We start from the raw sequence: 20,869 nt of genomic DNA, 5'->3' as shown, positions 1-20,869 counted from the left end.
CATTAAATAAAGGTAAATATGCAACAAAAAAAAATCAACAATTTTCTTTCAATTTTGAATAATTCACTTATTTTGAACTGTAAAAAAAGTTCAAGCAATTCACTTGATATAAAACTAGAGGGTGTGTTTGACCTCTTTTAAAAACTATTTTCAAATGCGTAAAGTTGTGATTTAATTAAAAAAAATCATGTAGTGTTTTAGTATATTAAGTTTCCATCTTAAAAATTAGAAACTAGTGGTGGAACTTTACACTAAAAATTAGATTGATCTATTCTCAAAGAGTGCAAGCATTGGGATTATTACTTCAAGGTTTAAAAGTCCACCCAAAGACATTTAAATTAAGGAAGACACAGAGAAGTTCATGGAGGGAGGTTGTCCGAAACGGTGATAATTACTATTTTATTTTTTTGATTTAATAAATTGATAGTTCCTTAAACTTGTTATTAAAATATATTTAAATACTCAAATTACGATTTATTTCGATTGAACATTATAAAACACATAATAAAGTGTTTTTATTACAATTTTGATTCATATTTTAATAAAAACAAACTTCTATTAGGTAGTTATTAACCGCATAACACGAAGTTATGTAATAAACCTTTCTTTTCCTTACTTGGACAATGCAAGACTAGGTAAAAATAAAGTAGGTATCCTTTTGAATTATAAAGCAGCTGGCAGCCATACGTGAGCTGCGCAAAGTCTACTACGTGAACTCCTCTCCCTAATTTGACTTTGTTGAAAAAACAAAAGAAAATAAAATAATGAAACAAAAGATTCTCCCAACACTAAATTGTTTTTTTCCCTCTAAATATCTTGAGATCCTCCTTTGTTCCATGACCGGGTCTTTTGGACTCCCCCTTTACACCACAAACACCAAACCAACACAAAAACAAAAAAAAAATTAATAATTATTTTTTTAACCAAACAAAAAAGCAGAAAAAAGTAAAAAAAAAAAAAAAAAAAAAAACCTTTGCATACATTCATCATTACTAGTATTATTTTTGTGTCTTTTACCCCCCTTCCCCTCAAAAGCTAATTATTTCTTCTTTTTTTTCTCCCTCTTATCATTTTTCTCCCTTTCATGCAATCATTCCATTTCCATCTTTTCTACAACCAGAAAGAGAGAGAGAGAAACATAAATTTTTTCTTATTTTTTAAGGGCAAGCACTCCAGGAGATCATATAGAGATTATGAGAATTATGTACTCTCCTCCTGGGGGGCACTAACCATTTTTCACACAACCAATATTACTAAATGTAACATCTCTCTCTCTTCTTCTCTTTTTTTTTTTTTGGTACATATGGGTCCTTTATTTTGTTGGTGAGTTATGTATTTTTTAACTTGGCCTACAAGTCTTGTTTCTTACATAAGAGTATAATTTGATTTTGATGTTGTGCCACATTTGTTGATCACCAAATATCTCAATTGTCCAATTATGGGAGATGCTTCTGATGAAAAGAAAACAGGTTGTGGCCTGTTGAATGCTGTTTTTGGAAGGAGAAATGTGTGGACAAAAAGGTCAACATCCACAGGTTCACTTCCTACACAAAATTCCAACAATGTTAGCAATTTAACGCGATCTTCAAGCACTCAAAATTCTAAAAAGAATCGTAATGGATCCAACGAGTCATTTTTAGATCAATCTGAGAAACAAGCTGACAGGATCATACCAAGGCCTAATCCAAACCAATCCAAGACAGCTGCGAATAAGGGTAATTTGCAAGGTGCTGCACCTGTTCATAATCAGCAGAAAAGTAATGGTCAAGGGTATAATAATCAAGGAAGAAAAGTAGCTCCACCCTCAACAGGATTATCAGGGGAGCTTGAAAACATGATCCAAGATCATCAAAGATCAAAGGGTGCTAATACATTAGTCCGTGCATCGTCTAGCAACGTGATGCTGTTTGGTAATTTGGGTAATATTAGACAGCAAGGTGGGGGCAATGGTACTGGTCCTACAACAACTTCAACAGCTAATCATGTTCTTGATTATTTACCAAGAACGGCTAAAGAAGAACCACCACCACCACCACTATCTCAGAATGGGAAATATCCGACAAGTGTTATGGGTAATGTGGTAAAGAAAAAGGGTGATCACGAGCAGGGGAAAACAGGGGGCTCTGTTTCCCTTTGCCGTGCTCTGTCCACAAGAATGGACCCTGAGCAATTAAAGATTCTTGGAAATGAGGATTACAAGAATGGGAGATTTGCTGAAGCTTTGGCTTTGTATGATGCTGCAATTTCAATTGATCCCAGTAAGGCTTCTTATCGAAGCAACAAATCCGCTGCTTTAACCGCTTTAGGAAGGCTCCTTGAAGCTGTTTTTGAGTGCAAAGAAGCTATAACAATTGATCCTCATTATCAAAGAGCTCATAATCGTTTGGCCACCCTATGTGTCAGGTAAATGTACACACTTTTTTCTTTGGGCTAACGAATTTCATCATCTTTTTTATATTATTTCTGTGTTTAGATTAGGAGATACAGAGAAGGCTATGTACCATTACAAACAAGCAGCATCTGAAGCTGATCCTGATGTTGTCACAAAGTCAAAAAATATTCAAATTCATCTTAACAAATGTGCTGACGCCAAGAGGCAAAGAGATTGGAACACCCTTCTTAAAGAATCTGCACTCGCCATATCGGCTGGTGCAGATTCTGCACCACAGGTTAACTATTTTACTCATTAAACCACAACAAAGTTTTTTATAAGGTATAGTATGCTGTCATGAACTAATTTTTTGTTCTTGATGGAAAACAAAAAAAGATATTTGCTTTGAAAGCCGAGGCGTTGGTGAAGCTCCATAGATACCATGAAGCAGATCAAACTCTGAAGAATGGTCCAAATTTTGATATCGACGAATGTATAAAGTTCTTTGGCCCTATTGGCTATGCAGGTTTACTAGTCATTCAAGCGCAAGTTGACATGCCTGCTGGCAGGTTAGTTAATAGTCATGTTTTAGGAAAAATGACAAAAATGTATTCAATCTAGGTCATATTTGTGGTCCTAAAGATGCTAATAACCAAGATTAGGACAGAAACTTACTACATAATTAGTATTGGATTGTTGTTAACAAATACATTGTTTGATTTAGCTAACAACTCAAAAGAGAAACCAAAAGAAGAGTACTTGAGTATGTATTTGGTCGTTAGGTTCAATTTGACATATGTTAATCAATATTCATGCTTGCCAATATTTTAAACTCTTATTGACCTATAGACTTTACATGACAAAATCAACCGTCTTACATAAAATACAAAATAACCGACTCAATCAATCAATTATGTCTCAATTTCAAATTTATTGAATTTGGTTATATGAATGATGTAAATACGTTCGGTTCTATAAGACATAATCAATTCAAATACTAAACACATTAGTTTTCAAACGACTTATTGTGATTGTTACACGATAGGATTGACGATGCCTTAGCAGCGGCTCAACGAGCATCCCAGCTAGATGGGAACAACAAGGAAGTGAACATGATAGCTAGGAGGACAAGGGCAGTAGCTAGTGCTAGATCAAAGGGCAATGAGTTGTTTAAAGGTGGAAAATATGGAGATGCTAGTGTTGCTTATGGTGAAGGACTAGACCATGACCCACACAACTCAGTCCTATTGTGCAACAGAGCAGCTTGCCGGTCAAAACTTGGCCAATTTGAGAAAGCACTAGAAGATTGCAATACTGCCCTAAATGTTCGACCATCTTTCAACAAAGCTAGGTTGAGGAAGGCGGATTGTTACTTTAAGGTGATTTTTAATTTTCTTTATGCTTTCACATTAGTTTTAACAGTCATCATCTATAACAACATTTCACACTAATAATCACGTTTTTTATGGAATCGCTCTTTCATATTATATTATATGCTCTGTAACAAAATTTCATTATGACAACTAAAATATATTTGAACAAACAACCTTTTTATAAAGGTGCCGTTAGAATTTTCTTTTTTATTAATTAAACAATCATGATATGACATGTCCATAGTAGTTCCCATATTTCTCCCCTTACATTAAAATAATTGAAGATTTTGATGTGCATTATTTTATGGTGATATACTAGATGGGAAAATGGGAAGCATGCATACAAGAATGTGAAGCATTGATAAAGGAGACACCAGAAAATGAGGATGTGGCACAGATGATTAAGGATGCCCAACAACAACTCAAAAAATGAGGAATTTGCCAAAGAGCATGAATGACATTTATGGTTGTCATTAATTTGTCCATCAATAAATTTGAATGGTATCATCACTTGTTTGTTCAATTCCAATCCCTCCATAAAAGGGAGAAAAAAAAGGTCAAGAATAGAAAAAACACCATGGGAAAAAAAGTGGTGGGGGAGGGGTTAAGTTTAAGAAAAGGATTTATAAAGGTCTTTTAGGGAACAAGAAAAGAGAGAATGAGAGAAGACCAAAGGATTAAGAATCTCTGAGTTAGAAAATAGGATTTGGTAGGCTATATTGGCTCATTGCTTTAGGAAAAAAAAAAAAAGGAAAGAAGGAATTCATTAGGGTGCTTTGGAAACAAAAAATTAAAGCACTATGGGTTTTTAGTGAATGAGAACAATTCTTTTTACATTTGTTGCACTTCCTTAATATGTAATTATTTTGTTTAACATGGCTTTTCCTTGACCTTTTTTCTATATTTTGCCTTGTTTTTTCTTCTCCCCCACTCACAAAAATAAAATTTACTCTCAAAATACTAGTCATGTCTTTCATTTACACGCTTCATATGAAAATCTTAATCAGAAGGAGTATTCCACTATTTTATTTTTATTTATGATTTAAAGATATAATTTTCCTTTATTGAATATTTACTTTATTTATATGTCATAATTGAGGTATTTGTAGTTATCAAGAATAATTACAATTAAGAATAAAATAAAATAATAATAATTAATTTGTCTTGATCTTCTAAAATGATAAATATTTGAGATAATTGTCAAAAACACACCTAAATTATCCTCTTTTTTTTGAGGTTCATATCTAAATTATTGAGAGTGTGATTTTCATACTTAAATTATCACTTATTAGTTTGAGAAACACATTTCTCTCTTTTATTACTCTCTTTTCATGGTGTGCGTACTACACTATATCTTTTATTTTAAAAAAATTATCACATCATAGTCCACATGGAAAAAATATGCTATCTTGACAAAAATAAATAAATTATTAGTATTGGTTAAAATTAAATATTAAAGTATTACTATCTCCCAAAAAATAATATTTTTTATAAAATAAAATGTAAAATATTTTTCTTACCCCACTCTACCACTTCCTCTCACCGTATCCCCCCGCCACACACACACACACAATTTTTTTAGTTTTTTTTTTAAAATTTTCATTTATAATTTTTTTAAAATTTCTTATTCAACGCCCCCCTCCCCCACCCGCTTCAAATAATAATTGTAGATATTATTTTATTTTTTAAAAAACTAAAATTCTACCTTACCCCACCTAATAACTTTTAATTTCTTTTCTCATTTTGGATTCGATATATACATATGATTTTAGAAAAATATGTTTTACTTGCCGCAAGACTTTTTTAAAAATAAATTTTATTTCTGTTATATTCGATACTCTAGTAGAAAAAATATTTTTCTAAAAATATATGTACACATTTAATATAAAATGAGAAAAATATAAATAAAATAAAATAAATGAGCGAATAGTTAAATGAGGAGGGGGGAGAATTTATTTATTTATTTTAAAATGAAAACAATATTAATTTTTTTTTTGGGAAAGAGTGGGTGGTTTGGGGGAGGAGGTGAAGTATGATTTTTTTAAAAAATGTTATATAAATGAAATTTTAAAAAGAAAAGGGTGAGGGTTTATGGGGGAGGGGGTGGTGAAGTGGGGTGAGAAAAATATTTTAAATTTTATTTTTAAAAAAGTAATTTTCTTTTGGGATGATAATACTTTAATTTTTAATTAATATTAATATTTTGTTATTTTTGTTAAGTGAAATATTTTATCCATGTGGAATGCTATGTGACAAGTTTTTTTCAAATAAAAGAGAGATTGTATTACACACCACTGAGGTGTGTTTCTCAAATTAATCTGTGATAGTTTAGGACGTTAGTTATGAAACTCACACTTTCAATAAGTATGAAACTCAAAAAAAATAGAATAGTTTAGACATATTTTTAATACTTATCTCTAAATATTTTGATTTTAAAAAAAAATAAATACGATAAATATTTTAAGACTAGGAAGGCATTTCACTCTGCATTTCTTGCTTGAAAGTTTGTTAAATGCAAATGAATTTCTTAACAATGATTACTCCAAAAAATATGCAGGGGTCCTTCTAATTGTATTCATTAAAGTGCATCACAGCTGGGTTAAAGCTGTTTCAAGATTAAGTAATTCTTCTCTATTTTGAGTCCTTTAATCAATGTAGACTCTCGTTCAAGCAGTATTGTGTTCTTCTTTAAAAATAAGATGATCAAATAAACCCTAGAAAAATACTATTTATAGTTCCAGAAATTTTGAAAGTTAAAAGAAGAAAGATGTAAGTTTCATACTCTTCTGATGCTTCACCTGATGGTCCATAACAGGTGGGACGGTCCGTCGTTGAGGCCGTCGTATGCTATTCAGAGAGTAATTGTAACCCTGCATGTATGACGCTGAGGCAAATGACTCATCGGAGGTTTGACGATCCGTCAGAGTTCTCCTTTGACAACACTTAGCTTCATTCTACTTGTTTTCTCTAATTGACTGATTTCCTTTCAAACATAATAGGAAAATCATTCATCATTACTTAAGAACTCACACTTATTTATAGCTAAAAGCATCAAATGTCTCCTTGAATGCCAGTACATCAGGAATCTTTTATTAAAGAATGTCATGATTTGCAAACATATTTGAATTATAAAAGGAATTTGACCAGAAGTTTTACAAGAATATTAAGGGTGATATCATTAGGCATTTTGAAGATCTTTGGATTGGGAAATTGATAGACTTTGGGTAGTGTTTAGAGTTTTTCTATCTTATTCTATAAGAGGGAGGTAAGCATCTCTCTGTTAATATGTTTGCTTTGTCACGAGGGAAATCACGTCATTTCACGTGCTTTACGAGGGTAATGATCATCATTTCACGTTTTTTTTTGTTACAAGTAGAGTTATTTTGCATAAACATATGCTCCCCCAATTTTGTGTCACCATCCAGGCTAGGTCCTAAATGTAACACAGCGATTAGAATTCCGAACGATCCCAACAAAGCCTCTTAGCATATATAGCATTCATAAGGTAAATAAGATATACTGAAATGACATCATAATGCGGAAAGTAAGTCTCAAGATAAAATCTCGATTGAAAAAATTCAAAACATAATCTCCGAATAATAGGGCTACATACTCATAACAGTCTAGACATGCCTCTACTACTTTTAGATGGGGCTTAGGACAAATTCCTAGCTCACCAAAACATAAAGAAAGATATATAGTCTGAACATGAATAAAAGTCATAACGGGCTTGTCCTCGAAACATGAGGACTCACTAAGTGAGCGTTTGACACTAAGTAGTTTTTGGGAAAAACTTGAAAAATATTTGAAAACTTGTGATTGTCCATACAATTTGCCATTACTTGGCAAATTTCCCAAGTTCTAAAAAAAACTGGAACTTGGAAAGTTTTAAATATTTAAAAATAACCCCAAAATTTTATATTTTATAAAAGCACCAATCATTTATTTATTCCAACTAAATATTTATCTACCAACTTACTTCATTAATATGATCAAACAATACCATTAATCCCTATTAAATAAAAGTTATCTATAAAAATATTCACCGGCCCTCTTTAATGAAACTTCTTTCAATAAGCCAATAACTATATTTCTATTAAAGGAATGCGATATCATTTGCAAGACTACAGGAGAAGTGAAACAGAGCCTAAGAATGGAAAATAGCTATTTAACTATAGACATGCCTCTTTGCGTAATGTAATTGAAAGAACATTTGGTGCATGGAAAAGTAGATTCAGATTATTACGACAAGGCATGCACAAATATGACTTACACATGCAGGTGAAAATAGTAGTTTCTTGTACCAGATGACATAATTTTTTACATGAAAATCAAAGCACTGATGAAATATTTACCGAATATAAAAGTGGTGATATGATCGTTGATGAAAAATCAACTCAGAGTAACAATATTGCTTCTTCTTCTCAGTCATCTGATCTAGAAATGAAAGCTTGCCGGAAAGAGATTGTTCGTAGATTGTGGGAAGATTTTATAAAACAATAGTTTGTTGTTACCTCCTCCGAAAAAGAATAGTTTGAGTGACAAGATTGGAAAAAAAGAATAATTTATTTTTAATTCGATTAATGTATTATTGTTGCCTATATAGTTATTTTGTTGTTCTTGATTGTTATCAATTACGTTATAAGTTTTTTTTTAATGGAACATGTTCATTTTAAGATGATAACACAAACTTATAGGTATTTTTAATAATTTTTAGAACTCACAGGTACAAAATAATATTTTTTTAAATTTCACCAAAATTTAGAAAAATTTGTTGTCAAACGCATGGTGAAACTTCACAAATATTTTTTTAAAAATAACTTGCCAAGAATATTTGAGAATTTGGGGCCAAATGGCACCTAAATGCTAAGTGAAATAATCGTCAACTAGCCACGAGCGTGAAGATAAGCGTTGGACCCTATATTATGATACAATATAGGCAAAAGTATGTGTTAGCACATGGAATGTACTAAGTATGTGAGAAATATGAATGGACAAGAATAATCAGCCATAATCAATATGAAAATGTGATGTATGACCAAATAGCTTGAAAGCATGAAGTAAAACTTGAAAACATTTAATGAGATCAATACATCATAAAAATAGCAATTTAGATCTTGTAAGGAAAACATATACAGTTGTGAGATATTAACCTTAATCGAAATCTAAGACCACGTGAGCTATAACATGAAATTCGATGTAACACCTATATCGAGAAGAGAGAGGCTACTTGCCAAACTAGACTCCTTATCATAAACATAACATGAGTTATATGTGGATCCACTAGCTAGGCCAATTAAGGCAAATCTATGGGGACACATAGTTTGGGACTAGGGATTGCTACTGGAGACTCCCTTACCAAGTATCCACCATAAAGTCTTTTCGGTGCTTAGTTAATCTCAACGGAGTACATAAATCATTAACATTAGGGAAGGCAAACATGTACCAACTCCATTCATAAAATACATCATAAGAATAACTCCTTGAAAAATCATGATCATAGCATATTCATATAGACACGTACCTTTCTAAGCATTTAAATCATATTCTTTCATATTGTGAGAAAACCTTTCACAATTCGTTCATACATACTTGAAAACATAGTTCATAACTTTACATAAATCATTCATAAATCCTTGATCATAAATCCATAGTTCATAGTTGAAAATCATAACATTACGCATTGGTCCATGTAAAATCAATGTCAAATCATGTAGTAATGTAAAATCATACATGATCAAGTGAAACAACATTAATCTAATCAATAATAAAAGGACCCATGAAGAATTCACTTGAAACCCTTAGAATTAGGTGAAATCAAATTACGAGAATTGAGGTCTTTTGGGACCCAATGGATGAATGTAATCCATTGGTGAATTCCCACATACCTAGAAATCAAAGAAGATGGAAGACCTTGAACTTGAAAACCCTAGCCTTGAACTTGAGAGAAAATCTTGGGAGAAGAACTTGATGCCTTAGAGGGATTTTTGATGAATGGGAGGGAATGGGGTTGGTTTGAAGGGTTTGAGTAGCTATAGAACGTCCAAAATAGCCCAAAACGACATAGTTTAGAAATTAAACGAAGGGAAAAATTCCCAAATACCCTTTGTTAAAAATTGCAGAAGTGATCTACGGATGGGACCTATGGTCCGTAGGTCCTTCTACGGCTCGTCATCCTTCACTTGTAGAAATCCAAATCAAAACCAGTATACTTCCTACAATTCATTTTCTACAAGCTGTAGAAGATTTTATGGGTCATAGGACCCTTCGTAGGATTTAAGTGCTCAAAATAGTAGCTATTGAAAATTGCACATTCACTATATTGTGAAAGTCTATGGATCGTCGATGATTCTATGGATCATCAAATCAGCTTGTCAAATCCACTAACACTTCGTCAAATTCCCAGTCTCCAAGACCCATCCTATGAGCTTTGTCTATGGTACGCCAATCCTTTTATGAGTCATCATCTCCTTTCGTCCTGCCAAATTATATTTTCAAAAACCCAAAAATCAAGTCTCTAATTCTTTTCTATGGCAACCCTATAGGTTGTAGACCCTTATACGGTCCGTAGGACCTCCTTGTAGGTTGACCCAACACTTGATAAAAAAATTCAACCTCAGTGTCCCTCCAACGAGCCCTTCGTACAGTCTGTAGGACTCCTTTTGATTCATAAATTGGCTCGTGGGAAGTTGCACCAACAACTTTTCTGCAACATTTTCTTTTTTTTTGCTTTCCCACTTCTAGGGTCTTACAATATCTCCCCCTTGGGAACATTCGTCCTCGAGTGATACTGAAGCTAGCATGAATAGAGTATGAAAAAATACATAACCACCCAACATGAATACAAAACACTTCAAGATCCATAAAACCAATGAATAATCAGTCCCAAGCTAAACAAGACTTAAAAACTCATTTCATGAGCATGCATGCATACGAAAATATGAGAATGACTGAAACAAATGAATTTGAAGGAGTGATCATGGAAGAACTTAAAACCTTAAGTTGGAACAGGAGGAAAGTGTTACATTCCGTATTTTTGCATTTTGGATTATTCGTAAGCTAACGATTATAAATTCAGGGACTTTTAATTTTGAATTTTAAAAGGACATGATTTGTTGTAGATGCCAAGTTATATGAATAATTTATGTGTAGTAAAATACATCTCAAGAAGGACCCTTAAGCCAAATCAAAATAGAAGCCATCAAATATGTTTTTCTTAAAGTTACGTTTCGGGTAAGCTGACTTTGGGAGGCCATAACCTCTTTATAATTTGAGAATTTGGGAAAACTCTCAACATGAAAGTTGTAGATAATTGAAATATCTTTCCAACCATAGGTCGTGGGATGAAATGTGATATCGGAGTAATAAGATATAGACGTTTTAAGTCTGACAGGCCAAACTAAATAGTGAATTCGGCCCAACCCAATTCTAATTCGGGTCAGGCCCAATACCCACGAAATTAATCTAAATTCTATGTCTTCCTTCATAGTTTAGACTAAGAAAATATCCAGAAAAAATTCTAGAGAGAGAGAGAGGGGAAGTTCTTGAGAGAAAAACCAAATCCGACCAAAATTTGAGTCCCAAAATCCGAAGATCATGAAGAGAAAATTATTGTACGTCGCGTTGGCTTCAATTTGATCTAGAAATCAGCCAATAAGGAGAAGATTTTATGTGGTGCTGCAAATTTAAGGTAATATTAAAGTCTCCTTTTCATTGTTAACAAGTTTAGTTAGAGTTTTAACGGATTAGAACGGAGAAAATAGTATTATAAACTAGTTTGGTGATTTGTTGAGAGTTATGGGTTAAGGGGTTGTTTTAGGTAGATTAAATAGATGGAATTATCTTAGTGATGATGTATAATAATGGTTGATATTGTTTTGATGTTGTTGATGAGTTGTTGTTCTTGAATTTGGAGGAAAAAGGTGTATGAAGATTGTGAATGTTCAAACCCGTTTTTGGAATTGAGTAGCTGGTAGTAATTCTGGAATATCTCATTGTGTAGACCTTCGATTTTAGATATTAAATATGTTTTGGAAAGCTAATACACGTACCTACAACTCTTATGTTTATGTCTTAGTCTATATCTGCTTTTATTATGTCGAAAACTGAGCATGAATCATAAGACAAATTCTGTCCAGATTCTGGATTGAAAAATCCTTCATGTATAGCTGTTCGTATTTTGATGATATCTCTTTGTAGAAAATGACTTTTGAGTTGATTTCTTTTGCATTGGAAACTTAAGACAGAGATCTAAATGTTTCATGAAGGTCATAAAGTCCAGTTTTGCCGTTTTCAATTTCAAAATTTAGATACAACGTGAGGTACTTGACTTTCTGAATTTACTGCTTTGGTAACATGAGTCGGGTGGAAATATTCTAGGCTTATTGTCAATAATAAATCTTATTTTGTGTCAATATTTTGGATTGTTGATGTTGATTGATGATTATATGGCTGGTTTGAAAGTGGGAAAAGTGAGCGGTATAGGGGAGGTGCTGTCCAATTTTTTTAAAAAATAACCTACTAACGATAGACTACGTTTTATTCTTGTCCATAGCTTAACCATAGTGCTTAACGTTTTAATATAGGTTGAGACAATATTGGACAACATATACGTATAAATGCTAAAGGTATGTAAAGTTAACATTTTCTTCTTTTGGCATGATCCATATGAAACGAACGAATGACGTATGCTTAAATTCCAAAGAAACTCTTATTCGTAGATATACTCGGATGGCTACCGTTTTTGATTTTCAAAATTTATATTGTTATGTCTTGACTCATGTGTATGATTCCAGCCATCCTAGTTGGTATAACTCATGTTGTGGTATAATTCATATTTTAGTATAATTCATAATTGGTGTGATTCATAATGACTATTGTCTTGGTTTTCAAATGATGGACTGTTTTGCTTATTCTATTAAGTCTCCGATAATGATCAAATTTCACAAGGTTGCTAATGATACCTTATTCGTGCATATTATTATGGTATTATTCACCGAGTCCTACGATAGGCCGGGTATGTTATCATATATGGATTCCACTACATTATTCACCGAGTCCCTTACTAGAGGGCCGGGTACGTGATATGATAATATGATATTATGATGATATGACGATATGATTATGGCACCGAGTCCCATAATGGGCCGGGTACGGTATCAGTGTACACTACTCTATTCACCGAGTCCCTTGCTAGAGGGTCGGGTATGGTATATATATACATATAACGATATATTGATATAATTGTGACACCGAGTTCCCTAACGGGCCGGGTATGATATATGATGATGATATGCATGTATTCATTTCATAAGACACAGGTACAGTGATTAGCTCCTGAATCTTTATTGCAGATGTGATCTCCTTTACGGTATTTTATGCTTTATATACTCGGTACATAGTTCGTACTGACCCCCTTTCTTCGGGAGGCTGCATTTCATGCCCGCAGGTACAAATACTCATTTTGGAGAGCCGCCAGCTTAGGATTCTACTCAACGAGTTTGAAGTGCTCCATTGTCTCGGAGCCCAAACTTTGGGTACTAATCCTTATAATGTATATATTTGTGTATTTAGGGGTACGACGGGGCCCTGTCCCATCATATGCTATTGTTAATCTTCTTAGAGGTCTGTAGACATATGAGTGGGTTGTATATAGATATTGTCCTGTGTACTAGTATGACTTATGTTTTTGGACGTTTACATTCAGAATGGAAGCTTTGTCGGCTTACATATTATGTTATCTTATTTTTGACAATTAAGACTCCCCAAGAAATAAGTGATTTTGGTATATATATAAGTAACAGTTTGAGACGACGTGCTACCCATATAAATCTTATATCATGTTTAATTGCCGATTGACTATAGATAATAGGTGTGTATATGAGGGTCCAATTCGGACACTAGTCACGGGGTTAGGTCGTGACAAAAGTGGTATCAGAGCAGTTCATCCTTGGAGTGTCTATCGACCGTGTCTAGTAGAGTCTTGTTTATCGGTGTATTGTGCACCACATCTATAAATAGGAGGCTACAGGACATTTAGGACGTTGCCTTTCTTTCATATCTAGGATCGTGCGATAGAGCCCAGCCATAGGACATGAAATTCCTTTTTTCTATCTTTTGATTTCAGCTGAAGAACGACATCGATAGAAGAAAGCGATTGATGATATTGGAAGCTACACAATATACGGGTAAGTGATGATGCGAAAGAGGTATGGTGGATGAGGTAAGCATATTGAAATAGGATTGAAATGTAAAGTTGAAAATTGAAATAAAAAGTAGACAGGAAAGTGTAACAGGTGCAGTTCGAGTCGGACATAAGAGGTAAGTCCATCATTTTCATACTGTTGTTGATATTGGGCGCCCTGTGTGGCTGCGATATGATATGAACATATATATGTTGAACCTGTGAGGCATTGTTGGTATTTTCTACGTGCAGATTTTGGGATAGTAAGAAATACAGAGGAAACTCTGCCCAATTTTTTTTTCAGAAATAAAAAAAAATAGAAAAAAAAGAAAGTGGGACATAAGTTCATAATATATTTTGAAGGTTGATACCCATGAGGTAAATTTATTGTGTTGTAGTAAAGAGTTAAGAAATACCCCCATGTCATCATTAAGGGACACCATTCTTATTTGGGAAATTTTATTTCGGAAAAAGCCTATTTAGAATTGATTTGAATGAACCAAGATAACTTCCAATCGCATGTTTGCCTTAAAAGAAGCTTATGTTGAAGAAAAAAAAATGTCTCATAATTAAGTTTTACTTCCATTGAGAAGTACAAGGCACTCAACAATTAGTTTGTGAATTAAATAATTCATTCAAAATTTAAGAATAAGCCTGGAGGTAAACCAGGTGCATCAAGCACTAAGAGGTCCGGTGGTGCTCGTTGGATTCTAGCTTCCTTTTGGTGGTGGTTGAAGAATGCCTTATGATAACATTTTATTAGTCCTTAACCAATTAATTGGAGATGGAACTGGTGAATGGAAAACATAAACTTATGGAATATTCAGGATCATGTATTTCATGTGTTGTTCATGAAATACTAGGATGATTCGAAAGGGGTTGTGATACTAAGGGATAATTTACAAAAAGGTTAAGTACGTTTACTCCACCGAGTATAATTGACCCTTAGTAAGAATCGTGAATAAGGTTAAAAAGTGTTACACTATGGGATTGAGTAAGAACAGAATATAATGTGAGTATGATGAGAATCGTTATGAAAATAAGTAAAGTCTAGCGGAAAAGTGACTAAAGGATATAATTTTGAGTAAGATTAAAAGTTAGTATTGGGTACACGACAAGGGTGAAAGCGTATAAGGCATAAAGGAGTATTGTGTATATGTGACTTCACCTCGAAAAATAGTGAGATCCTTAGATGATAGGAAATATAGATTTGCAAAAATAACGGATGTATTGTGAGTTTACTAGAGGAACATGTGATATCTATTGAGATAAAGATAGCGTTATAAGAAAGCTTGGAACACTGATCACTAGAATATAAGTGCTACCGAATGGAGAATTTGAAACGATTATAAATACTAGCTAATTACTGATTAGAATGAATGGAATGTGGCTTTGAATGAATTGCTATATTAATTATATCATTTGAGTACCATTTATCAGACGAGATTTTGTACTATATATCGGGAATTCTCATCACCTTGTGATTGTGTTAAGGTTCGTACATGGGTAATCTAAGTTATTGATGATATAAAAAAAGACAGAGATAATGTATTGGAAAAGAATCGCATGAATTTGAAAATTTGAAATGGGGACATAGAGTAGAATATAAATAGATAATGATATGGGTACACCCTAAAGGGGGGAAGTGGATGAGAAAAAAATATAAGTGTAAGATGAAATTAACTGACACTGCAACACGTTAAGGTGAACACCTAAACTTCATGTGAGATCCCATGCTGGAACAAGTTAGAAAAATTTAAAAGTCAGCAATAAATGGAAAAAAAAAAACCAAGATGATATTTGAGACGGTGCTGAGAATTATTGGTAAAGATCTTGGATAGTGTGACATCAAAAGATGGATGCTTATAAAAAGGACGAATACAACATGAGAATAGTAACAAGTAGCTTGAAGATATTATAAATGATAGCAAGGTTATACTGGATTAGAGGTTGAGATGTTGGCAACGTAATTATCGGCTAATAAGATTGGGATATACAAGTAGCAAAGGAGAGAAATCTCTCATATGGTAGAATATGAGAAAACTTAATAGTAAGTAAAGGAAGGGATGCAAGTATGACAAAATAGACAGCAAGTGAGTGTTAGTACAATAAGAAATTTAGAGCAGAATAAGCCAAGAGAAGGAAAGACTATGATTAGAATTGAATACACGTTGTACAAATTCTACAAGATTGGTTATGCAGCCTATGAATATTGGTATGCTAAGGGTGATATCAAGTGATTACTTGATAAGCAGAATAAGAATTTAGTAACCACAATGCGATTGTAATATTTCGGATACATCAAAGAAAAGTATAAGATGGTTTGAGGCAAAACTATAGAGATATAATTAGTATTGGGGGCAAAAGCCATAGGTGAGTCCTGATATCAACTGAAAGAGGTAAGAGAAAATATAGGGACTGCATAAAGACTAACGTGGCGACGTTTAGGTATTTTCTGGGCTGATTTAAGCACCTACACATATTCGTATAAAGATTGCAATAGTATGTGTGGTAAGAGAAGTAAGAGAAAATTAGAGTAAAGGGGCAATAGAAAAGTTTGAGTCGAAAATAGAGAAATGACTCAAGATATTATGCCTAAAATATTGCCAGTTAGGGTAAAGGAAATTATTAAATGACTTAACCGAGACAATCAGAATAGGCGGGTTACTGGTTATTGGATGACGGTAAGGTTATAAGATGAAGGAACCTTAACACTAATTGATAACCAACCCAAAAGATCAAGATCAAGAGGTAAAAACAAATGATAGTTAAAGACCTTCAAATGAAAGTCAGAAAGTTACACATGATGCCGAGGATTCCAGAATACGGATTGTCATAGTAGGGTAAAGAAAGAATATTGGAGTACCAAAATATTACCCTGGTGAAATTTCGATTTACTAGTAGAACTTGGAGTGCGTTATAATGAACTAAAGCGAGTCGACAAACGGAGGAGGTCTATGAACGGCATAATTAACTAAGAGAACACTTGAGAAAATATTGGGAAGCAATTAATATGAATTTTTTTACAGGCTTACCTAGCACTCCACGGAAGTATGATTCCATATGGGTGATTGTAGATAGGCTGACAAAATCAACCCACTTTCTTTCAGTTAGAACTACATATTCAATAGAGGACTATGCGAGGTTATTTATCAAAGAGATAGTAAGACTTCATGGGATTCCCATATCTATTATCTCAGACAGAGGGGCTCAATTTATAGCTAGCTTCTGGAGATCATTTCTGAAGGGATTGGGAACACAAATAAATCTTAGTACAACATTTCACCCTCAGACTGAAGGGCAAGCTGAATGCACTATTCAGACGCTAGAAGATATGTTACGGGCCTGTATTATTGACTTTAGAGGTACTTGGGATGACCATTTGCCACTTATTGAGTTTGCCTATAATAACAGCTACCATTCTAGCATTCAGATGGCACCATATGAGGCTTTATATGGCAGGAAGTGCAGGTCACCTATTGGCTGGTTTGATGTTGGTGAGGCTAAGTTAATCGGACCCGATATGATTCAACAAGCTGTTGATAAGGTCAAGCTTATTCAGGAAAGGTTATTAGCAGCCCAAAGTCGACAGAAATCATATGCAGATAATCGACGTCGACCCTTAGAGTTTCAGGTTAATGATTGGGTGTTTTTGAAGGTGTTAGCCATGAAGGGGGTAATGAGATTCGGTAAGAAAGGAAAGCTTAGCCGCGATACATTGGCCCTTATCAGGTTATTCGTAGAATAGGCAAGGTTGCCTATGAGTTGGACCTACCATCTGATTTGGAAGCAGTGCACCCTGTTTTTCACGTGTCGATGCTTCGCAAATGTATTGGTGATCCTTCGTGACGGAGGAGCTTTCTTATGAGGAAAACCCTATAGATATACTTGATCGCCAAGTCAGAAGGTTACGTACTAAGGATGTGGCTTCCGTCAAAGTATTGTGGCGAAATAACAATAGAGAAGAGATGACCTGGGAAGCCGAGGAAGAGATGAAGGATAAGTATCCTCACTTGTTTTCTACGCCTACAGGTAATCTAAACCTCTCGATTAATTATATTGATTGACATATGAAACTATTTGTTGTTGCAAAAAAAAAAAGACTATTCCCCCAAATTTCTTATAAGACTTTATGAGGCGGGTTTAACATTCCGTATTTTTGCATTTTGGATTATTCGTAAGCTAACGATTATAAATTCAGGGACTTTTAATTTTGAATTTTAAAAGGACATGATTTGTTGTAGATGCCAAGTTATATGAATAATTTATGTGTAGTAAAATACATCTCAAGAAGGACCCTTAAGCCAAATCAAAATAGAAGCCATCAAATATGTTTTTCTTAAAGTTACGTTTCGGGTAAGCTGACTTTGGGAGGCCATAACCTCTTTATAATTTGAGAATTTGGGAAAACTCTCAACATGAAAGTTGTAGATAATTGAAATATCTTTCCAACCATAGGTCGTGGGATGAAATGTGATATCGGAGTAATAAGATATAGACGTTTTAAGTCTGACAGGCCAAACTAAATAGTGAATTCGGCCCAACCCAATTCTAATTCGGGTCAGGCCCAATACCCACGAAATTAATCTAAATTCTATGTCTTCCTTCATAGTTTAGACTAAGAAAATATCCAGAAAAAATTCTAGAGAGAGAGAGAGGGGAAGTTCTTGAGAGAAAAACCAAATCCGACCAAAATTTGAGTCCCAAAATCCGAAGATCATGAAGAGAAAATTATTGTACGTCGCGTTGGCTTCAATTTGATCTAGAAATCAGCCAATAAGGAGAAGATTTTATGTGGTGCTGCAAATTTAAGGTAATATTAAAGTCTCCTTTTCATTGTTAACAAGTTTAGTTAGAGTTTTAACGGATTAGAACGGAGAAAATAGTATTATAAACTAGTTTGGTGATTTGTTGAGAGTTATGGGTTAAGGGGTTGTTTTAGGTAGATTAAATAGATGGAATTATCTTAGTGATGATGTATAATAATGGTTGATATTGTTTTGATGTTGTTGATGAGTTGTTGTTCTTGAATTTGGAGGAAAAAGGTGTATGAAGATTGTGAATGTTCAAACCCGTTTTTGGAATTGAGTAGCTGGTAGTAATTCTGGAATATCTCATTGTGTAGACCTTCGATTTTAGATATTAAATATGTTTTGGAAAGCTAATACACGTACCTACAACTCTTATGTTTATGTCTTAGTCTATATCTGCTTTTATTATGTCGAAAACTGAGCATGAATCATAAGACAAATTCTGTCCAGATTCTGGATTGAAAAATCCTTCATGTATAGCTGTTCGTATTTTGATGATATCTCTTTGTAGAAAATGACTTTTGAGTTGATTTCTTTTGCATTGGAAACTTAAGACAGAGATCTAAATGTTTCATGAAGGTCATAAAGTCCAGTTTTGCCGTTTTCAATTTCAAAATTTAGATACAACGTGAGGTACTTGACTTTCTGAATTTACTGCTTTGGTAACATGAGTCGGGTGGAAATATTCTAGGCTTATTGTCAATAATAAATCTTATTTTGTGTCAATATTTTGGATTGTTGATGTTGATTGATGATTATATGGCTGGTTTGAAAGTGGGAAAAGTGAGCGGTATAGGGGAGGTGCTGTCCAATTTTTTTAAAAAATAACCTACTAACGATAGACTACGTTTTATTCTTGTCCATAGCTTAACCATAGTGCTTAACGTTTTAATATAGGTTGAGACAATATTGGACAACATATACGTATAAATGCTAAAGGTATGTAAAGTTAACATTTTCTTCTTTTGGCATGATCCATATGAAACGAACGAATGACGTATGCTTAAATTCCAAAGAAACTCTTATTCGTAGATATACTCGGATGGCTACCGTTTTTGATTTTCAAAATTTATATTGTTATGTCTTGACTCATGTGTATGATTCCAGCCATCCTAGTTGGTATAACTCATGTTGTGGTATAATTCATATTTTAGTATAATTCATAATTGGTGTGATTCATAATGACTATTGTCTTGGTTTTCAAATGATGGACTGTTTTGCTTATTCTATTAAGTCTCCGATAATGATCAAATTTCACAAGGTTGCTAATGATACCTTATTCGTGCATATTATTATGGTATTATTCACCGAGTCCTACGATAGGCCGGGTATGTTATCATATATGGATTCCACTACATTATTCACCGAGTCCCTTACTAGAGGGCCGGGTACGTGATATGATAATATGATATTATGATGATATGACGATATGATTATGGCACCGAGTCCCATAATGGGCCGGGTACGGTATCAGTGTACACTACTCTATTCACCGAGTCCCTTGCTAGAGGGTCGGGTATGGTATATATATACATATAACGATATATTGATATAATTGTGACACCGAGTTCCCTAACGGGCCGGGTATGATATATGATGATGATATGCATGTATTCATTTCATAAGACACAGGTACAGTGATTAGCTCCTGAATCTTTATTGCAGATGTGATCTCCTTTACGGTATTTTATGCTTTATATACTCGGTACATAGTTCGTACTGACCCCCTTTCTTCGGGAGGCTGCATTTCATGCCCGCAGGTACAAATACTCATTTTGGAGAGCCGCCAGCTTAGGATTCTACTCAACGAGTTTGAAGTGCTCCATTGTCTCGGAGCCCAAACTTTGGGTACTAATCCTTATAATGTATATATTTGTGTATTTAGGGGTACGACGGGGCCCTGTCCCATCATATGCTATTGTTAATCTTCTTAGAGGTCTGTAGACATATGAGTGGGTTGTATATAGATATTGTCCTGTGTACTAGTATGACTTATGTTTTTGGACGTTTACATTCAGAATGGAAGCTTTGTCGGCTTACATATTATGTTATCTTATTTTTGACAATTAAGACTCCCCAAGAAATAAGTGATTTTGGTATATATATAAGTAACAGTTTGAGACGACGTGCT

At 33.8% G+C, this 20,869-nt stretch overlaps 1 protein-coding gene and 2 long non-coding RNA genes across 3 annotated transcripts; all 3 read left to right on the top strand.

Moving 5' to 3' along the window:
* Positions 1 to 1,022: 1,022 nt before the first annotated feature.
* LOC129902585 (inactive TPR repeat-containing thioredoxin TTL3) lies at positions 1,023 to 4,630 on the top strand. The gene is made up of 5 exons (XM_055977913.1): positions 1,023 to 2,403; positions 2,474 to 2,669; positions 2,768 to 2,940; positions 3,417 to 3,750; positions 4,064 to 4,630. Exons 1-5 carry the CDS (start codon positions 1,439 to 1,441, stop codon positions 4,175 to 4,177), a joined length of 1,782 nt encoding a protein of 593 aa, XP_055833888.1. The 5' UTR covers positions 1,023 to 1,438; the 3' UTR covers positions 4,178 to 4,630.
* A 6,757-nt stretch (positions 4,631 to 11,387) lies between these two features.
* LOC129887408 (uncharacterized) lies at positions 11,388 to 13,315 on the top strand. The gene is made up of 3 exons (XR_008766354.1): positions 11,388 to 11,434; positions 12,330 to 12,371; positions 13,193 to 13,315. It is a non-coding gene; the product is annotated as an uncharacterized LOC129887408 (long non-coding RNA).
* A 5,378-nt stretch (positions 13,316 to 18,693) lies between these two features.
* On the top strand, positions 18,694 to 20,621 carry LOC129887401 (uncharacterized). The gene is made up of 3 exons (XR_008766351.1): positions 18,694 to 18,740; positions 19,636 to 19,677; positions 20,499 to 20,621. It is a non-coding gene; the product is annotated as an uncharacterized LOC129887401 (long non-coding RNA).
* Positions 20,622 to 20,869: the final 248 nt, after the last annotated feature.

The sequence above is a fragment of the Solanum dulcamara genome, chromosome 1 (genome assembly GCF_947179165.1).
Source record: "Solanum dulcamara chromosome 1, daSolDulc1.2, whole genome shotgun sequence".
Taxonomy (NCBI): Eukaryota; Viridiplantae; Streptophyta; class Magnoliopsida; order Solanales; family Solanaceae; genus Solanum; species Solanum dulcamara.
Note: the sequence above shows the minus strand (reverse complement) of the source record. Positions and strands in the feature narration are given on the sequence as shown.